The following is a 19,055-nucleotide window of genomic DNA, read 5'->3' as shown; positions in this document are numbered from 1 at the left end:
TAAATGTTCATATCGCAGCTCCATTTGTAGTTATTACTGATAAGAACCAGGATCACTGTCAAATCTGATAAGCCATTTCATATTTTTAGAAGTTATTATAGCCTTTAATAAAATACTAATCATAGCGATGGTCTCTTTTAGTCTTTAAAAGTGCTCACGTACCTATTGAACAGATTTACAGCTCAGAGTGATTTAATACTCTGAACTACCGATATCAAGTGTTTATTTGTAAACAAAAAAAACGTAATCTGACTACAATGACATCGGTTAGACCTATGTTTGTAGAGTTAGCACGTAATATTTGTGTAATGTGGCCAAATTAATAATAAAATCGTACACAAAGGAATGGGCGTGCACCGGTCTACACCACTAAGATTTGCCGTGTTTTAAACCAATGGAATCGGGGCTGGGCGGGGCCACACGTCGTCCAGGCAACGCTCTGGTGTACTTGGCATGGACGGGTCCAAAGATTGAAGAGGCTTAATGTTGGGTTGACACTGAAAAATTAAGAAATCCTGCTTAGCCCGGTTGGGGTTTTGGCCGCATTTCCAGCCTGCCAGGCTGTTCTTATCTGGTCAAGCTGGGAGACCAGCTAGAAGGACCAGCTAAAACCAGCCTAGCCAGGCAGGGAGACCAGCTAAAACCAGCTTAAACCAGCTAAGACCAGCCAATCATCCTAGGCTGGTTTTAGCTGTTTTGTTCAGCAGGGCCAACAGAGTCCCCAAGTGCTGTTTCTTTCAAACCAATTCCATAATATTTCCAGTAGTTCATGATGAATGTTTAAGGATCTTATGAAGAACTTTTATGTATGGGAGTATATAAAACCATTCATCTTAAACAGCCTCAGGAATTAAACTACAAAGAGATGGAATAAGAAGAGAAGACTTCAAATACTTGACAACTGCCATATTTAAACAAATGCACATGAATTTTCACAATATTTACGGTGAACCCAGATGACAGCAAAAGAATCAGGGTATAAAGACTTGAATGGAATTGCAACGAATGAAAAGTTTGAGCGTTTATGTGTTAAAATATGTCTGAACCACTGAACAATGTATTTTAATGTAACTTTTTCAAATATTTACCATCGTTCATATTAAATGCGATGATTTATGTATTGAAGGGTCGGTTCACACAAAAATGAAAACGCCCCCGTGATTTACTCACCTCGAATGTGCATTCAGACAAATTCAAATCTCTTCAAGCTTTCAAATGACTTGGATATGAATATTGATATGATTCTGGCCTCCATGAACCTCCCAGAGCTGCATGGGAACCTCTTTTACCAATAAAACTTGAAACGGTCTCAACGTTTTTAATGTTCCGAAGATAAAAGCCATGAGGGTGAGCAGCTTACGGGAGTCGCTGCCTCTTCGTGTGGGCTTTCCCTTTAAGTGTGAAGATTAAGAAAACGTGTAAATAGCAGCCTTGTGGATTTAATGAGTGCGTGTGAAGCATAAAGAACGACGACGAACAATGATAAGAAATGTAAATTCTGAAAAAAACGAGGAAATAAAGCAATGATGCTCAATGACTCGAGTCGTTCACAGTCGCTCTGCAGCAAATCAGCCGTTATCTCAAGGTCTTGGGACTTTTTGATCTAACAGACATATTTTTAAGGCCGCAAGAACTATATAACATGAAGCATGAAAGGAACAGGAAGTGGGAAGTAACCTAATGATTGAAAACATGATGCAACCCCTCAACTATACAGAGCCTGAGGCGTTACGCAAGCAGGCCGCGCTCACCGATATTAAACACGGGTCCGCACGCAAACGAAGCCAGAACGCAGATGCTTCAGGCAATATCGAAATCCTGGGCGCATTCGAGGAAAACGTCTCTTAAGGTCACCCTAAATTAACCGAGGTGGTTACACAGACGCTAATAAATACGCCGTGGTTCGTTTTCGCAAGCTTGGGGTTGACTACAATGTGAAACGTCCTCGAGCTGCACAAGTGCACAACATGATGCAACCCCTCACTATTTGATTCGGGTGCGCTTCAGGCAGAAAAAGCCCCGGATGGACGCTTGCTGATGTTGCGCGGCCCGTCCTGGTTACAACAGCCCGGGAGCTGGAAACGGTGCACTACCGTATTATGAGAACAGCGCGGGACGTTTGGAAATCAAGCGCGCGCGCACCGTTGCTCACGAGACACGGCCAGATAAAGAAACACACATCAGAAAGATGAGCTCGAGCACGAAACGAGACAGAAAGAAAACGCACCGAAACAATCGAACCAGCTCACGCCTCTTTTTTTCTCTTTGGAAAGTGTTCTTTGCTCTTTCCTGTCTGAAGCAACTGGCTGTTTCTCAAGTGCTGCGCGTGAAGAGGAAGCGATGACGTTAAATAGCAGCACTTAATAGATGCTAGCGATAAGGACGCGAGACAATGGGTCAGAACTGACTCTGTATGTTTGCCACTGGCCGATCCGCGCGCGTGAACGCTTGATAAGGGACTGAGGTAAGGCTTTATCGGGCGCGTGCGCGTGCGCGAGCGCGTCTCCAGAATTAAACCCGAGCGAGGAGTTCAGCGACACGAAAAGTACGTTTTAGTGAGCAAATGGGTGACCTTTTTTATTTGAATATGCTATCTGTAATAGTCGATGTTCACATGATTGTTATTGAAACAAAGCACTGAGACGTTTAACAAGAGAAGGAGCTTATCTGTTAGAAATGCGCAAAACTTGGTTAACACATCTGTCGGCAGGAAACGCTTCATAGAAGATGACTAACAGCGCAACTTAATAGAAGACAATCCGTTGACTAATTCTGCATTGTGCATATATCATATTTACAAAAAAAAATCATAAAAAGTCGTCAAGGATCGGTTAAAAAAAATGCAAGAACTGCAATCTTAAGCACGATTAGGCAACGACGTGTGAAAACAGCTTGTGGCGTGCTTTAAAAGAAACACACACACACACACACACACACTGCTTCTTTGTGGTTTGGTACCGCTGTTGTCGCATTAATTAAAGAAGGCAGACTTTGAACAGACGTGTCTGTTAATGTTAAAGGGTTAATGTTGTCTGGAGAGCCCAAAGTTAGGAAGGAACCAAGTGAGTCCTGTTTTATTATTATTATTATTATTATTATTATTATTATTATTATTATTATTATTATTCTCGCGTGAATTGACGTGCATTTTCAGTAACACGTGTAAGGGTTGTTGTCGTTTAAGGGTTTATTTTAACTTGATGTGACGGAAAACTTTAAAAATATATATAAGTAAATAAAAGTACAATGCCGTGTTGAAAATACACGTGATATTCGCAGTGGATAGCTTTAGAGCAACCGAGACCTTTCTTGTCAACGTTTAAAGGTTTCTGTTTAATGTCTGAAAACTTTTCTTTAATTAATTACGTGTCATCTGTCATATTAAAACGACGATGATGGTTGTGCGGCACGAAGGCTCTAAAAGTCACCTAAAAATCGCAGTCATGGTGAAATTTGATTGTTTTTTTTGTTGATTTGCGAAAGCCAGAAGAGGAACTTCCCTTTGTGTTGAGCAATGCATACTACTGCCGACGCAGCAAAAAAACAATAGCTACTATCTATTAAGATGAATGAGGATTTATATAAAGACTATAACCAGGATTTGCTTCATCTCCGCAGAAACCGCGACACATGGCCACTCCGGTCCCCGCGAACCTCTCGTCTCTGGCCGGACCGGCTCGGGCCCCCGCGGCGTCCCTGGCCCTGTCCCATCAGATCGGGATCGCTATCCTGGCCGTCGCCTTCGTGTTCGGTTTCCCCGGGAACCTGTTCGTGGTGTGGTCGGTGCTGTGCCGCGTGCGCCGCCGCTCCGTCACGTGCCTGCTGATCCTGAACCTGTCCGCCGCGGACGCGCTGGTTCTCCTGAGCGCGCCGCTCTTCATCCGCTTCCTCGCGGGCGGGCTGCACTGGGAGTTCGGGCCCGCTCTCTGCAAGACGGTCCACTACCTGTGCTGCGTCAACATGTACGCCTCCATCTACCTGATCTGCCTGATGAGCATGGACCGCTGGCTGGCCGTCACGAAGCCCTTTCTGTCTCAGAGGCTGAGGACCAGGAAGAGGCTGCTGTCCGTCATGTTGGGCATCTGGGTGATGGCCTTTCTGATGGCTCTGCCCATGCCGTTCTACCGGTACGTCCACGGGAGTTAGGACCAGGAGATTCATCACAGATATATATATATATATATATATACTTTATATGCGCGAGTCCTATATATATATGATACGTTCATAAGTGCATTTTTGCATTTACTTTATTTAAGCGTAGTATTATTATATTATATTATATTATTATATTATTATTATTATTTCACGGAAATCTATGCATTTAACTACATTTGAAAGATTAATGCTGCGGGCGTAAGGACAATATATATATATATTGGCTCGGTCGCATCACGGTCGCACCATCTTACATTTTTTATTAATCTAGAAGAAAAGTCACAAAAACAATTTTTAAATGATTCAAAATTTTAATATGAATGCATGTGCTCACAACATTAGTAATATTTGAACCACTGCAATATTTGTTTAAAATCGTTAAACAGCCTCGATTATTATCATTGTTATTTTAGACTTTTCTCTCTATTAAGGTCCTTGAAGTGGAAAGTTGTTTTGAAAGTAAATGGGTATTTTTTATTTTTTAAACCATGGCTTTAAGGTTTTTTGTTTTTTTAAGCAAGTATTTTATGATTATTGATATATATTAGTTTTTATTATTATTTTATTATTGTAGTGAAAGTGTAGTGACCATTAGTACAAACACAGATTTACTACAGTAGATAAAAGGCTAGTGCAGCACAACTGTGGTTTATTTGTGGTTACTGTGGTTTAACTCTATTAACCTGGTTTTATTTGTAGTAAAAACATGGTTAATTTTCCTAAGGCTTGTGTGATAAACGATGCCGGCACATGGTAATCGTTTAACTCTATGTAAAATAAACGAAATACAGTACATCGCGTACAATAGTAAAAAGCGGTGTAAAACTGCTCATCAACTTTGATGTATTCTTATTATTTCACATATTAAATGAGGAAGTGATCAGACATAATCAATCAGAAACTTAAGTAGCAGTATAAAAGAGATGTATGATATGGGCCGACTAAAAAAATGTCTCCACAAAGTCAAAATGTAGTCCCAGTAACAACACACACACACACACACACACACACACACACACACAGACGCACAGACACAGACACACACACACACACACACACACACACACACACACACACACACACACGCACACACACACACACACCCACACACACAGACGCACACACACACACACACACTCACACACACACACAGACAGACAGACACACACACACACACACACACACACACACACACACACAACGCACACACACAGACGCACACACACAGACACACACACACACACACACACACACACACACAGACAGACAGACACACACAAACGCACACACAGACACACACACACACACACACACACACACACACACACACACACACACACACACACACACACACACACACACACACACACACACACACACACACACACACACACACACACACACACACACACACACACACACACACACACACACACACAGACGCACACACAGACACACTCACACATACACGCACACACACACAGACAGACAGACACACACACACACACACAAACGCACACACACAGACGCACACACACACACACACACACACACACACACACACACACACACACAGACAGACAGACACACACAAACACACAGACACACACACACACACACACACACACACACACACACACACACACACACACACACACACACAGACACACACACACACAGACAGACACACACACACAGACAGACAGACAGACACACACAAACACACAGACACACACACACACACACACACACACACACACACAGACAGACACACACACAGACACACACACAGACACACACACACACACACTTAATGTATTGCTCTCCTAAATTGCATTGGCTGTATCAACAACTAACTAACAACGTTTCTTTGTGTTTCTCATCACAGGACGGTGAAGGCGTTCCTTCCCACCATGCACGTGTGTATGCCGTACCACTGGAACAGCGACGCTCACGAAATCTTCCAGTACCTGTCTGAGACTGTCCTGGGTTTCCTGCTGCCCTTCAGCTTCATCCTGTTCTGCTACGTCTCGGTGATCTGCCGGCTGCGCAGCGCCATGTTCCAGCGCAAAGGAAGAGGGAACGCCCTCATCCTCCTCATCATCACTGCCTTCACCGTCTTCTGGCTGCCGTATCACCTCATCAACATCCTACAGGTGAGACTAAGACCGAAAAACACTTTATAGGTTTATACAGCGCCAAAAACGATATTTGATATACAGCTATCCCAGTAGTATAGAGGAAATCCACATATGGGCACATATAGTCAGTCTCGTGAGTTATATCTCTCGTGTTTCAATGCTTCCAAACAATCGGATTTCATTGATATTTTGAGTTTCTTTGTACCTTTTGACCACAAACACGCTTTACTTGATAGTTTTCTTAAAAGGTCATTTGTAGCGATTCATTCAAAGGGTTATCCTAGTAAAAAAGTACGACCTTTAACCTCAAAATTTAGGATAAGGCAATATTTGGGTGAGACGCAAAATTGTTTTTAAAGCTGTCCAAATGAAGATCTTATTAATAAAAACAAAAAAATTGTTATGGTAGGAAATGTATGTATTTTTATGGAACATGATTTTTACTTAATATCCGAACCATTTTTGGCTTTAAAAAAGCGATCATTTTGACCCATACGGTGTATTTTTGGCTGTTTCTACAAATACACCCAAGTACTTGTTCTCCAGGGTCACGTACATTAAAAGGCATTTATTTCATGAATTACTGGCATCACTCGAAACTTGTAAAGTCATAATGAAACTTAATTTGGACTAATAATTGCGCACAATGCACATTTCTTAACGTTACGCCTAAAACGTGACTCTATATTCTTTGAAAAACATCGGTCTTTAAGGAGAGATATTTAAAGTCGTGTCTTCCTGGAGTTTCGCTTCATCACAATCAAATATACTTCGTTTATCTTTAGTTGCATTACTTCCGCACAGATAAAGTGCATTGAGTACTGAGCATGAAATGAATGTAGTTCAAACAAAGCAGCGCATTTAGTCTTGACTACATGAATGGACCCAAACCATTTAGGAACATCGTGAAAATCCATTCTGACCGCCCGTCAGTTCACTAATAAAAGAAAATGCATGCAAATTAGTGGATGAACTAATTAAAGAATAAACAGCGCGTGAAGTGTAAAGCATGCCATGTTCGGTCTGTTCTCGCAGGTGATTGGTGTGATGCAGGGCTCCTCCTCTTCCGTCCTCAAAGCAGCAAAAGTGGCCCGTCCCAACGTGACGGCGTTCGCCTTCATGAGCAGCAGCGTGAACCCCGTCCTGTACGTGTTTGCCGGCAGCTCTCACATCCGTCAGGCCGGTCTGGGCTTCATGGCCAAGCTCTTCGAAGGAACCAACTCGGAGTCGGCCTCCACCCGCAGCAGCCGCGGCTCCAACGCAGAGAGCTCCGTGTTCGCCAAGCTGTCCGTCAAAGTGAGCCGCAAAGGAGAGCGAGGCGAGACCCCCGGAGGTGAAGACGAGGCCGCGGCAGACGGACAAAACAGAGACGAGGTCAAGACTCTGACCACGCTGCACTGAAGGGCTCGCGGTCTCCCGAGGGCCGCTTGTAACGCTGTCCGGCTCTCGGTATCCCGACTGAAATATCAACTTCCTGCTGCTGCTGCTGTGTCAGAACAAGGTTTCGCGCTCCCGCTGTTTACTGTCCGTTATAAAATATGAATATGTTTGCATGTAATCGTTATTTGCTTACGTCCACACCGCATTGAGCTGTTCAGACTGGACTATATTTGCATCTCTGACATGAAGCAGAATGATAAACAGTGTTATATTCCAATATATATATATCCTTATTTGTTAGTCCTATTAGTTTCCTTATTAAAATCCAACAGTAAACAAAAAATATGCAAAACCTTTATTTTTTAAAGCTGTTTTAAATATATATATATATATTTTTTTGAAAGTGTGGTCAATGTAATGTTTGTTTTGATTATCAAATTGTAAACATTTGCAGTAATAAATGCAGATAATGAATGTTTAATTGTGCTCGTTCATCAACTTCCTTTTAATAAAGCCAGGCAACAACAACACTGGACTAAAAAATACATCGGGTTGTAAAAGAATGATATTTCAGTCGAAGGAGATTAGATTGCTTTATTTAGGCTGCTGTTGTTGACGACTATGTTTCGGTTTTAGGTTTAGCACAGACATATTGCCAATATTTCACATCCAATCTTCCCTGCTTGAATAATAAACAATATTCAAATTAGTTGGTGCTCACAAACACACATTCAGTCACTTCTAATCTAAATACATAAGTAATCCATAGAATATAACATAAGCCAGCAAACAGAGATCTTTGAAATACAAATAGTGTAGATTTATTACATACATTATTTGTAATATTATGTAATAGTAATAAATGTATAATAAATGCATTACAGCTGTATTTGCATATTTGCTGTGTATATGTGCTATAACTGTAAATGTATATGTAATGATGATTATATGAGTACACACAAAGAAATGGTGAAAGCAAAACATGTTAAAAGCAATTCTTACAATATACAACTAAAACCACAAGTATCACATTGAAAGAAATGAATCCACCAGCAGAAAAACACAGCCTCTAAATTCATATCATTTACTGTAAAGTCAATAACAATTACTGTTTTGAAATTATTAACATTATATTAATTGAATTAAATTGAAATGATTAACATTATATTCATTTATTTAGAATTATTAACAAACATCTGAAAAAAAAACGTAACCTTAAGTTAGAAATGATTAAATGTAAAATTATTGCTTTACTTTTTAAGTAATTAGTAAAGTTAAAGGAACCTGCAAGCATTTTATATCTTACTTACACAGGCCTCAGAATCTGCTGCAGATGAAGTTGAGTTTGGTGTTTTCAGGACGGCTGATCCAGCGTTGATCTCCTCCAGACTGAACTGCTCCAGATCTCACTGAGACTTCACAGTCCTCTTCTGAAGATCCGTTCCTTGGAGCCCAGTTCTGATAACACACAGTCTCTCCACTCACCCAGAACCAGATCCCAACAATACAGGAGTGACGTAAACCCATCCACACCTCAGCAGTAGACGCCAGTTTAACCACGTTCTTCACACGACGCTGAATCTCTTCTGAATGAACCGAGACCAGATCCACATGATTCTGTCTGCAGTATCTCAGAGCTTCAGACCACGCCAGATTCTCTCTGATCACAATCAGTTTATCTGAAACCAAACCAAGCACAAGCAGAAACTAGAGAGAGACTGATCCAAAACAACATGCAGAACAAACACCGTCCTGTCAGACATCTAGAGTCAACTTTAAGAGATCTGGAGGTGTGTGTTTTGTGAGGATCTACTCACCTTCATGACACACAAAAAGGATATTGTTTGTCACAAGAGACGTCAATCCATTGTCCCTGAGATTTCTGATCAACAGCTGTACAGTCTTCATGACTTCCACTATTATTAGGTTCACCAGTTCTCCAGTATCTGAATGAGGAGTTACTCTGATCTGACCACTGCCAGGAGTCTCTGAACAGACCGATCCAGATCCATGATCCAGATAAATCCTTATCACTAATGAACTGCTCAAGCTGTTGAATCTCCTCCTGGTTCCTCACACTGATCAGATCAATGTGATTCTGTCTGCAGTAACTTTGAGCTTCTCCCAGTTCTTCTCCTGTTTGACAAGGACAAGTTCTTTTTCGCTTCAAGAAGAAAAATATGGGAAAAGATTTATGAGTCATTTCCTTCATTATTCTTATGCTGCTCTATGGTTCAAATGTAAACAGGAGTAGCAGTGGAATAGTCTATTGAATATGTAGCATGAAGTAACATTTTTGAACGCTGATTATTTCAAAACTCTTTTATCCACTATGTTTCCTGACACGTCTCTCTGGAGATCTTGATTCAGACACAAAGTGTTTGATCTCATGGCTGTGTCTTTGTTGGTCAGTCATCTTGTCCTGCCATCATGTTACCATCTAGCATACTCTTTTGTTTAGTCCTTTCTTGTCTGAACGTGTTCCTCATGTTCTCTGCTACCTTTCCTTCTTGTTCGGTCAGTTCATGTATCAATACTGATTGATTACAGTAAATTACCGTAAAAGTAACTTAACTAGTTTACAGTAATACTACTGTAAAGTTACATACTGTAAATTACTGTGAAAGTAATGCAACTAGTACCCTGTAATTTACTGTGCATTTACGGTCAATTATTTACAGTGTAGACTTTTCCTTTTTACTTGTTTCTTAATCTTCTTTGAGCTCTAGGAGGAACTTCAGCAGATAGTCTCTCAGCTGTCTATCTTTGAGCCTCATATCTGCTTGTTGTTTGGACTGTGTTCACTCTTCATTCTGCATTTGAGTCCTTACTCTTAGAATCCCTGACAGCGTTACCTCTGATATAATAAAAATATTATGCATAGATTATTTTCTCTAGGTTATTTTCCCTTTGACAGCATACCTTTTGAATTACAGTTTGCCACTCCATAGCCCATAGTGCGATAATAAAAAAAAATATGAAGACATTTGTACAACATATTGTCTCTATGCAGCAGAGTATTACATTCAAATTTAGCACATGCTGAAGCTATAAATTAGAGGGTTAATGGAATTTTAAAAAGCTGCACTTACTGTTGTTGCAGATGAAATATTTATTAGAACTACATGGCAAATCCTCAAATTTTCCATATGACATCATGCCACAATCATCTCTGCCTTCAGGTTGTCCAGGAGCCCAGTTCAGATAGAGAGCAGGTTCACCTGAAGACCACCTCCATTCATCACGACCCGCCTTCTGCAGACCAATCCAGATGAGCTCAACACCTCCATCATTCAGACTCTTCTTCATCTCGTTCATGTCGTTCATGTCATCAACGGTGGCCAGATCTGTGTATTTCTCTCTGCAGTATCTCTGAGCTTCAGTCCAGCTCTTACTCTCATTTATAAAGTGATACTGACGCTGAACACATTCAGATACGGAGCAGAGAGCTGCGAAAAGAGAGCCTTCACTTTAATGCTTTTCAGAACATAATCAAACCTGATAAAACTATCAACCATAAATTAAACCACAAACACACTCACCAGAGAGAAGAAGAATGAAATACAGAGTGGGGTCCATTTCTGAGAAAGAAACACATTAAGACCTCAAATATTCTAAATTCTAAATAATACTTTCATTTTCATCTCCATGTATAGTAAAACATTTCCATAATCATCAAAACACAATTTTAACATCTTAAAATCTAATTCTAGTTAAAGAATTACTTACTTCAGAGGACGTGTGTTTCTTTCTGTAGCTTCAGACTGTGTGATAATCATATCTGCTCTCATCTGTCATTCAGCATCACATCATTTGTTTATTAATCAACCCCAGCCCCACCCCCACCCCTTTCATGTTTTACTTCCTTAATATTTGTCCACATCTTTCCTCTCATTTGCATATTTGACAGCTGTATGGTCAGTATAAATCATCAGTCAATGGTCAAAATTATATACACATGAACATTCAGAATTTATATAAAGACATTGGCTTTGTGTTTCTGTTTTGGGACATTTTTTATCTGGTGCTAAAATCATCAACTGACTGATGAGTTCATTACTGAAGACACTGAGTACTGGTTACTGAGAGCCTTCAAAACACTCTGTTTGAGTCCTCAGTAAAAGAGCTGAGGAGAAGGAGACCACAGCAGACGAGATGAAGATATGGGTATATGCATTTATTCCCCTGAAGTCAATTTATAATGATAGTAAATATTTGTTGATTGTGATTGGCTGGAATTCAAAATTTTAAAACAAACTGTTACTTTTTAGCATTAATTTTCTGAAAATTCTTATTTTGTCTCATTTCATATTCCTTCGGTGTGCTGTTACTTTTAATTTTAATGTCTCTGTCAGTGATGGACTTCATTATTTTTTTTTCTCATTAGACCGTTCCAGACACGTAGATGCAGCCGCCATGTTGGAACGGTGTATTTGACGTCACTCAGCATAGTGTAGGTTCATACAGAGCCATTCTGTCCAGGATTTTGACATCTTTCGAATATTTATTGATTACTATGGTGAATGACAATATGGCGGACGGCTTACATATTGCAGCCCATATAATCACTGATCTGTGAAGTCAGCGCATCACCACATCTGTCACAAGAAGTTGCAGTTGCTATATCAATCAATCAATCAATCAATCAATCAATCAATCAATCAATCAATCATTTTTATTTATATAGGGCTTTTAACAACACAGGTTTTGTCATTATAAAGTAGAATAATACAATGATATAATGACAAGATTGAACATTTTGTTATTACATGCAGAAATGGTCTCTGTAATCAATTTGACAATAATCATTAGAAGTTAAGTGTCCCCAACAAAGCAAGCCAGAAGCGACAGTGGCAAGGAACCAAAGCCCCATCCACACAGAATGGAGAAATATGTGTGTGTGTGTGCATCAGGATCTGGTGATCTGTCCACAGATTGCATCTAGGTGTTCTAGTCTCTGATGAACATAATCTCTGTGTGCTGATCCACCATCTAGTCTGGATACAAACTGAGAAACAAAATAAAAAAGAAGCAAGACTAATATCAGCGTAGATGCCACTCTATTTACAATGGCACGAATACATCATGTGTTATGAGTAGTGTTCCCAGTTCCAGTGGATCTAATTAATGCAGCTTAAGAATCCTTTAACGGATTTGAATAATAAAAGTGTATTAGTGTGTTATGTGTAGGCTAGGTTAAAAAAAATGTGTCTTTAATCTAGATTTAAACTGACAGAGTGTGTCTGCCTCCCGAACAGAGTTAGGAGATTGTTCCAGCGTTTGGGTGCTAGATAGGAAAGGATCTGCCGCCCGCAGTCGATATTCTAGGTATTGTCAAACAGCCAGAGTTTTGAGAACGCAGCGGACATGCAGGACTATAATGTAATAAGAGCTCGCTCAAGTATTGAGGAGCTAAACCATTCAGGGCTTTATAGGTAGGTGCTATGGAAACAGTCAGTGTGAGACGTGAGCCTAGGACTGCACGCATTGGCTGATCCCACCTGAGAAGCTTTTTATTGTACTATTTGAGCAAAAGAAACCAACTATTGCACAAATATTGTCAGGCTTTAATAATGATTTCAAATTTGAAATTTAATTGTAAGCTTAGTGAATATTTTGGGAGAATTTGATTTTTCCCAATGCAACAAGATAGGAGCTGCACTTGGATGCCCGAGAGTCATTTCCAAGATTGCTGCCGAGCAACATCACTTGTCTTAAAGAGACTTTGTTCAAAAAATAATTTGGACGTATGTCAGGAGTATTCCTGTAACAAAATCTTACTTCCGGCTTAGTACAAGTTCCGCATAGTTTTTTTTTCAACTGTTGGTCTTCATAACTTATGCTGCATCTTAAAACTGATGTGATTTTTCTATGCCTTATTGTTGTGGATGTCATTGTTTCACCTCCTAGGGACCAGACTGATGAGAACTACTGTGGCTAAGGGTATGTGCTCTGATACAGTGTTAGAATAACATTGAGAATATGTTCCAGTGATGGTTTTCTGTTCATTTGTAACCAGTCTTAGAACCCGAAAAGTAAAAAGTAGTATACACACCAACAGAGATCAGCATGACATTAAAATATTTGGGTGAATTATCACTTTAACAACCAATCTGGTCTCATAAAAAAATATGTATCTCTGTGCACTTTTCGTGCAACACCACTTTCAAAGAGAAATGTCCACTAAGTGTTACTAAAACGTGAACCCTCACACATTATTACATTGGCATTGGTAAGTATTGGTCTGTTTTATTACGTAGCTTTAGTTACATATCACAGGAAATCTCATATCCAAGAACTGTCGCTAAAAGTTGATGTTAGAAACATGCCCTGCACGAAATCCAACATTAAACCTACCAGATAGTGTTAACAAATGCAACAACGATATCAAAGGGTATTTGTTGATGCAACTAATGAAAAAAAAAACAGCATATGCTGGCTAGGTATGATGCTGGTTTAAGCTGGTTTATTGCTGGTGGAGCAGGTGGTGGAGGAGACTGATGTGGATGCGGAGAGCCAAAGGGCCAGGGTGACACTGAGGCACTGGAGGACCTAGGCAATGCCGTTGGACTGGGGTGGACCCGGAGGGATGGAAGAGCCTGATAGAGCCGGAGGGATGGAGGAACGAGGCGAAGCCGGAAGAGAGGAATCCCGAGATGACAGATGGTCGACGACAGACAAAGGCGGAGCTGAAGGGGTGATGAAGCCTAGCAGAGCTGGTGTACTGATGGACCACGGTGGAGAGGAGGGAGCTAGGAGCCAAGGGAGAGCCAACGGGTCTACGGGCCGATGTGAAGTCCAGGACTCCGGAGGCCGGACGATGAGGCGAGGGATCCTCCACCCATGACTGTGAGACTGGCAGACCCATGGCGAGCACTAGATGGTGAGCTGAGGATGAGCGCAGGGGTTGCTGGAAGACATCAACGGCGGATGGCAAGGGTGGAAAAACTTGGAGCAAAGACACGGGAGGCGGCACTGGCTGCGCGGGCACTGGAGGGAGTGCTCGAGGCGCGGACACTGGAGGGAGCTCTTGGGGAACAGTCTCTGGGGAACTCTGTCGCTCTCTCAGGCGATGGCTCTGTGATCGCAGCTGACTCTGGATATCCGCCAGCGGTGAGCTCAGGCTGTATTGCTGCGTCGTGGTGAAGTGATGGTCTGGGTTCTGGATCAGGAGTGGAGCTGGTGTCGCTGTCCTTGAGCTGAACGGACACAGTCGAATTGCACGACACCAGCACCCACTCGATATAAGCGGCAACGCTCTTTCGAGGGCTGTCCCCAGACAGCTTCACCTGTGTGGAGGTGTTGAGTCCATGAAAGTGGATCGAGCACAGGAAGCTGTCGGGGTAAGGCAAGTCATTCGCGAGGGCGAGGAAGTACTCTGTGTAGTCCTCGAGAGAGCATTCCCCCTGCTCCAGCTGGAGGATGAGGAAGTTAGGGTCCACAAATGGGGAAAACATTAGGGCAAAAATATAAAAAAAGGGGAAAACACGGTGCTATTAACCTTTTCCTGTCAGGGTGTGGTTCAAGAGAGAAGGAGTGCTAGACGAGAATGCTACAAACATAAATCTTTTAATCTCCAAAAAACGAAATAAACAATATCCTTGCAAATAGGCATGCATGCAGGCAAACCATAAACCATACATATAAAAGACAAAGTTGGACCAACTGAATTCAAACAAACTGAACTTAAATACACACAGGAAATCACAAAATTAACTAGACACAGGTGAACACACTAAGGTGATTAACAGAAAGTAGGGCACACAGAGCACATGGGAGAAAACAAAACAACAACAAAAGAGTCCACATGTGTGACACCTCTATTTATTTTGGAAACTGCACTGATGTACTTATTTCTGACTTTAAACTTCGATATGTGTTAGAAATTATTATATAGAAAATTATTAATTAAGTGATTAATGAAGTTAAAGGAACACAGGCATTTTATAATAAAGTTCTGTTTATCTTTCAGTCTTAGTATCTGCTGCAGATGAAGTTGAGTTTGGTGTTTTCAGGAAGACTGATCCAGCGTGGATCTCCTCCAGACTGAACTGCTCCAGATCTCACTGAGTCTTTACAGTCCTCATCTGAAGATCCGTTCCCTGGAGCCCAGTTCTGATAACACACAGTCTCTCCACTCACCCAGAACCAGGCGTCCAAAATACAGGCATGACGTAAACCCATCCACACCTCAGCAGTAGACGCCAGTTTAACCACGTTCTTCACACGACGCTGAATCTCTTCTGAATGAACCGAGACCAGATCCACATGATTCTGTCTGCAGTATCTCAGAGCTTCAGACCACGTCAGATTCTCTCTGATCACAATCAGTTTATCTGGAAACCAAACCAAGCACAAGCAGAAACTAGAAAGAGACTGATCCAAAACAACATGCAGAACAAACACCGTCCTGTCAGACATCTAGAGTCAACTTTAAGAGATCTGGAGGTGTGTGTTTTTGTGAGGATCTACTCACCTTCATGACACACAAAAAGGATATTGTTTGTCACAAGAGTCGTCAATCCATTGTCCCCGAGATTTCTGATCAACAGCTGTACAGTCTTCATGACCTCCACTATTATTAGGTTCACCAGCTCTCCAGTATCTTAATGAGGAGTTACTCTGATCTGACCACTGCCAGGAGTCTCTGACTCTAAACAGACCGATCCAGATATATGAATCAGATGGTTTATTATCACTAATGAACTGCTCAAGCTGTTGATTCTCCTCCTGGTTCCTCACACTGATCAGATCAATGTGATTATGTCTGCAGTGACTCTGAGCTTCTGTCCAGTTCATCTTCTGATCGACCAAAAACAGTACTGTGTTTGCTTTAGGAAATAAAGTGAAAAGATTATGTGTGTGTGTATATATGTAGCATAAAGTAACATTTGTAAACATTTATTATTTCAAAACTCTTTTATCCACTGTGTTTCCTGACACGTCTCTCTGTAAATCTTGATTCAGACACAAAGAGCAGTGTTTGATCTCATGGCTCTGTCTTTATGGTCACGTGCTTCTCTTGTTCTGCCTCCTCGTTACCAGCTAGCACACTTGCTTGTTTAGTCCTTTCTTGTCCGAATGTAGCATTTCCTGTCACTTTAGTCTGTGTCTAATAAGCTGCTTTATTCCTGTCTATCTTGCTATAGAGTATTCTTAAAATATTCTTTTTAGAATTTGAGGTTTCACTTAATCTTTTCTTAGTTCTTTGCCTTTAGACTTTTCCTTTATACTTGTTCCTTTAGTTTTTCCTAGCTTTATGTTTCTGTTTTTATTTGACAACTCTAGTCATAGTTTTTCTAGTTCTTGCTTAGTTTTGGTAACCGTCAACCATGACCTCTCTCAGTTATTTCAGTTATCTGTCTTTGAGCCATCCCTGTTTGTTTCTGGACTGTGTTCACTCCTTCTCACCAACTCTTGTCAGCAGTTTTGTAAATCAACCTGTAATCATTCATTCTGCATTTAAGTCCTCACCGATAAATCTCTGACAATAGCTGCTCTGAATAATACTATATGTATGTATTTGATGCATAGATTATTTTCTCTCTATGTGTGATTTTCCTCTTTACAGTGTTTCTTTTTAATTACAGTTTGCCACTTAGTAACGCCATAGTGTGATAATGAAGAATGAAATCATAATTTCTAGAAAATATTATAAACTGACTATGAAATTAGTGGATTAAAAAGCAAGAGTGTTTAGTATTACATAAAAAATGTAGAATACGGTAAAGCTATAAATGAAAGGTTAATGTAGTAAAAAGCTGCACTCACTGTTGTTGCAGATGAAATGTTTATTAGAACTACATGGCAAATCTTCAAATTTTCCATTTGTCATCATACCACACTCATCTCTGCCTTCAGGTTGTCCAGGTTTCCAGTTCAGATAGAGAGCAGGTTCACCTGAAGACCACCTCCATTCATCACGACCCGTCTTCTGAAGACCAATCCAGATGAGCTCAACACCTCCATCATTCAGACTCTTCTTCATCTCGTTCATGTCGTTCATGTCATCAACGGTGGCCAGATCTGTGTATTTCTCTCTGCAGTATCTCTGAGCTTCAGTCCAGTTCTTCCTCTCATTTATAAAGTGATACTGACGCTGAACACATTCAGATACGGAGCAGAGAGCTGCGAAAGAGAGCCTTCACTTTAATGCTTTTCAGAACATAATCAAACCTGATAAAACTATCAACCATAAATTAAACCACAAACACACTCACCAGAGAGAAGAAGAATGAAATACAGAGTGGGGTCCATTTCTGAGGACACACTGAAAAAAAATTAAATATTGTCACGTTCACCATGGATAAATACATGATTATGCAATAATAATAATACATTTGAACAATTTTAGCAATATAAACATTATTATCTTTTCTACACTTATTTGTAGAATTATAATCATCTCCCTTCCTAACAAAAAATAACATGCAAGTCATTCTTACTTCAGAAGACGGGTGTTTCTGTCTGCAGCTTCAGACTGTGAGATTATTATATCTGCTCTCATTCTTTATTCAGCATCACCTCACTTGTTTATTACTTTATAGCCTCTTTATCACATTCACTTCCTCTATGTGTGTGTATTTGTCCGCTTACATAATTTGCATATTACCGACTGCGTCATTAAGTCAATATGAATATGGTCCATGATCCAAAAATGATATACATATGAACATAAGGTACATCATGACATTCAGAAGTAAACACCTGGTTCAGTATTATTGGTGGGCTGTGTGTTCAGTCTGAGATTGTGTTTCTGATGCTGAAACCATAAACTCACTAGCTGATGAGAATGATGAGTTTGTTAATGAAGACAAGTTACTGTGAAAGCATTTTAAACCCGCCATCCTAAACTCAAATTAAAACAACCACAAAGAAAGAGCAGACACCAATGGTAGGAAGGAGGAGACCACAGCAGACTCTGGCCTGCATTGAAGTGGATATATTGTGCATTCATTCCCCTGAAATCCATATATAATGTTAGTAAATATTGTAATAATAACTGAAATAGTAACATCATTCCATGTCTTGTTTTCTCTTATACCTGATGGTGATTAGCTGGAATAATACTGTACATTAAAGCATTGTTGCTTTGCAGTATTCTTCTTTTTCTGAAAAAAAAAAAAAGTTTTGTTTAATACGCCTGCTGTTTACTCAAATTTTTTTTTTCAGAAAATATGAATATTTGCATGTAAACACATCCTCATTTATTTGCTTAAGTCCACACCACATTTGTTCACGCTGGGTTACATTTACATCTCTGACGTAAAACGGGAAAACAAATGTCAAGCATTGCAATAAATAATGCACAGTTCCCTCTATGTTAGTACAAGTTATCAAAATTATTTGTTTTCTAAATTTTGGAACATATAGTTT

The 19,055-nt window shown here is 40.4% G+C and overlaps 2 protein-coding genes and 1 pseudogene across 4 annotated transcripts; 1 reads left to right on the top strand and 2 right to left on the bottom strand.

Annotated features, from left to right (window-relative positions):
* Positions 1-2,307: 2,307 nt before the first annotated feature.
* LOC122349007 (leukotriene B4 receptor 1-like) lies at positions 2,308-8,158 on the top strand. 3 transcript variants are annotated; one of them, XM_043244928.1, is made up of 4 exons: positions 2,308-2,464; positions 3,619-4,127; positions 6,047-6,314; positions 7,335-8,158. In XM_043244928.1, exons 2-4 carry the CDS (start codon positions 3,631-3,633, stop codon positions 7,698-7,700), a joined length of 1,131 nt encoding a protein of 376 aa, XP_043100863.1. In that variant the 5' UTR covers positions 2,308-2,464; positions 3,619-3,630; the 3' UTR covers positions 7,701-8,158. The 3 variants fall into 3 exon arrangements, with proteins under 3 accessions (XP_043100863.1, XP_043100865.1, XP_043100864.1); XM_043244930.1 differs by having other exon boundaries at positions 2,319-2,545; XM_043244929.1 differs by lacking the exon at positions 2,308-2,464 and adding an exon at positions 2,920-3,062.
* A 544-nt stretch (positions 8,159-8,702) lies between these two features.
* LOC122349040 (macrophage mannose receptor 1-like) lies at positions 8,703-11,448 on the bottom strand. The gene is made up of 4 exons (XM_043244964.1): positions 11,409-11,448; positions 11,222-11,260; positions 10,772-11,128; positions 8,703-9,358 (listed from the first exon to the last, which is right to left on the bottom strand). The coding sequence occupies exons 2-4, from the start codon at positions 11,256-11,258 to the stop codon at positions 8,997-8,999; spliced, it is 756 nt and encodes a 251-aa protein (XP_043100899.1). The 5' UTR covers positions 11,259-11,260; positions 11,409-11,448; the 3' UTR covers positions 8,703-8,996.
* Positions 11,449-15,560: 4,112 nt separating this feature from the next.
* On the bottom strand, positions 15,561-18,792 carry LOC122349002 (annotated as a pseudogene).
* Between the last annotated feature and the right edge of the window lie 263 nt (positions 18,793-19,055).

Source organism: Puntigrus tetrazona, chromosome 7 (assembly GCF_018831695.1).
Source record: "Puntigrus tetrazona isolate hp1 chromosome 7, ASM1883169v1, whole genome shotgun sequence".
NCBI lineage: Eukaryota > Metazoa > Chordata > Actinopteri > Cypriniformes > Cyprinidae > Puntigrus > Puntigrus tetrazona.
This window is presented reverse-complemented; position numbering and strand designations above follow the sequence as displayed.

Coding starts and splice junctions, on each gene's coding strand:
- LOC122349007 (XM_043244928.1), top strand. CDS start 3,631: ATGGCCACTCCGGTCCCCGCGAACCTCTCGTCTCTGGCCGGACCGGCT. Junction 4,128..6,046: donor CTGCCCATGCCGTTCTACCG/GTACGTCCACGG, acceptor TTCTCATCACAG/GACGGTGAAGGCGTTCCTTC. Junction 6,315..7,334: donor ACCTCATCAACATCCTACAG/GTGAGACTAAGA, acceptor CTGTTCTCGCAG/GTGATTGGTGTGATGCAGGG.
- LOC122349040 (XM_043244964.1), bottom strand. CDS start 11,258: ATGGACCCCACTCTGTATTTCATTCTTCTTCTCTCTG. Junction 11,129..11,221: donor TTTCATTCTTCTTCTCTCTG/GTGAGTGTGTTT, acceptor CTCTTTTCGCAG/CTCTCTGCTCCGTATCTGAA. Junction 9,359..10,771: donor ATATTTCATCTGCAACAACA/GTAAGTGCAGCT, acceptor GTTTGGTTTCAG/ATAAACTGATTGTGATCAGA.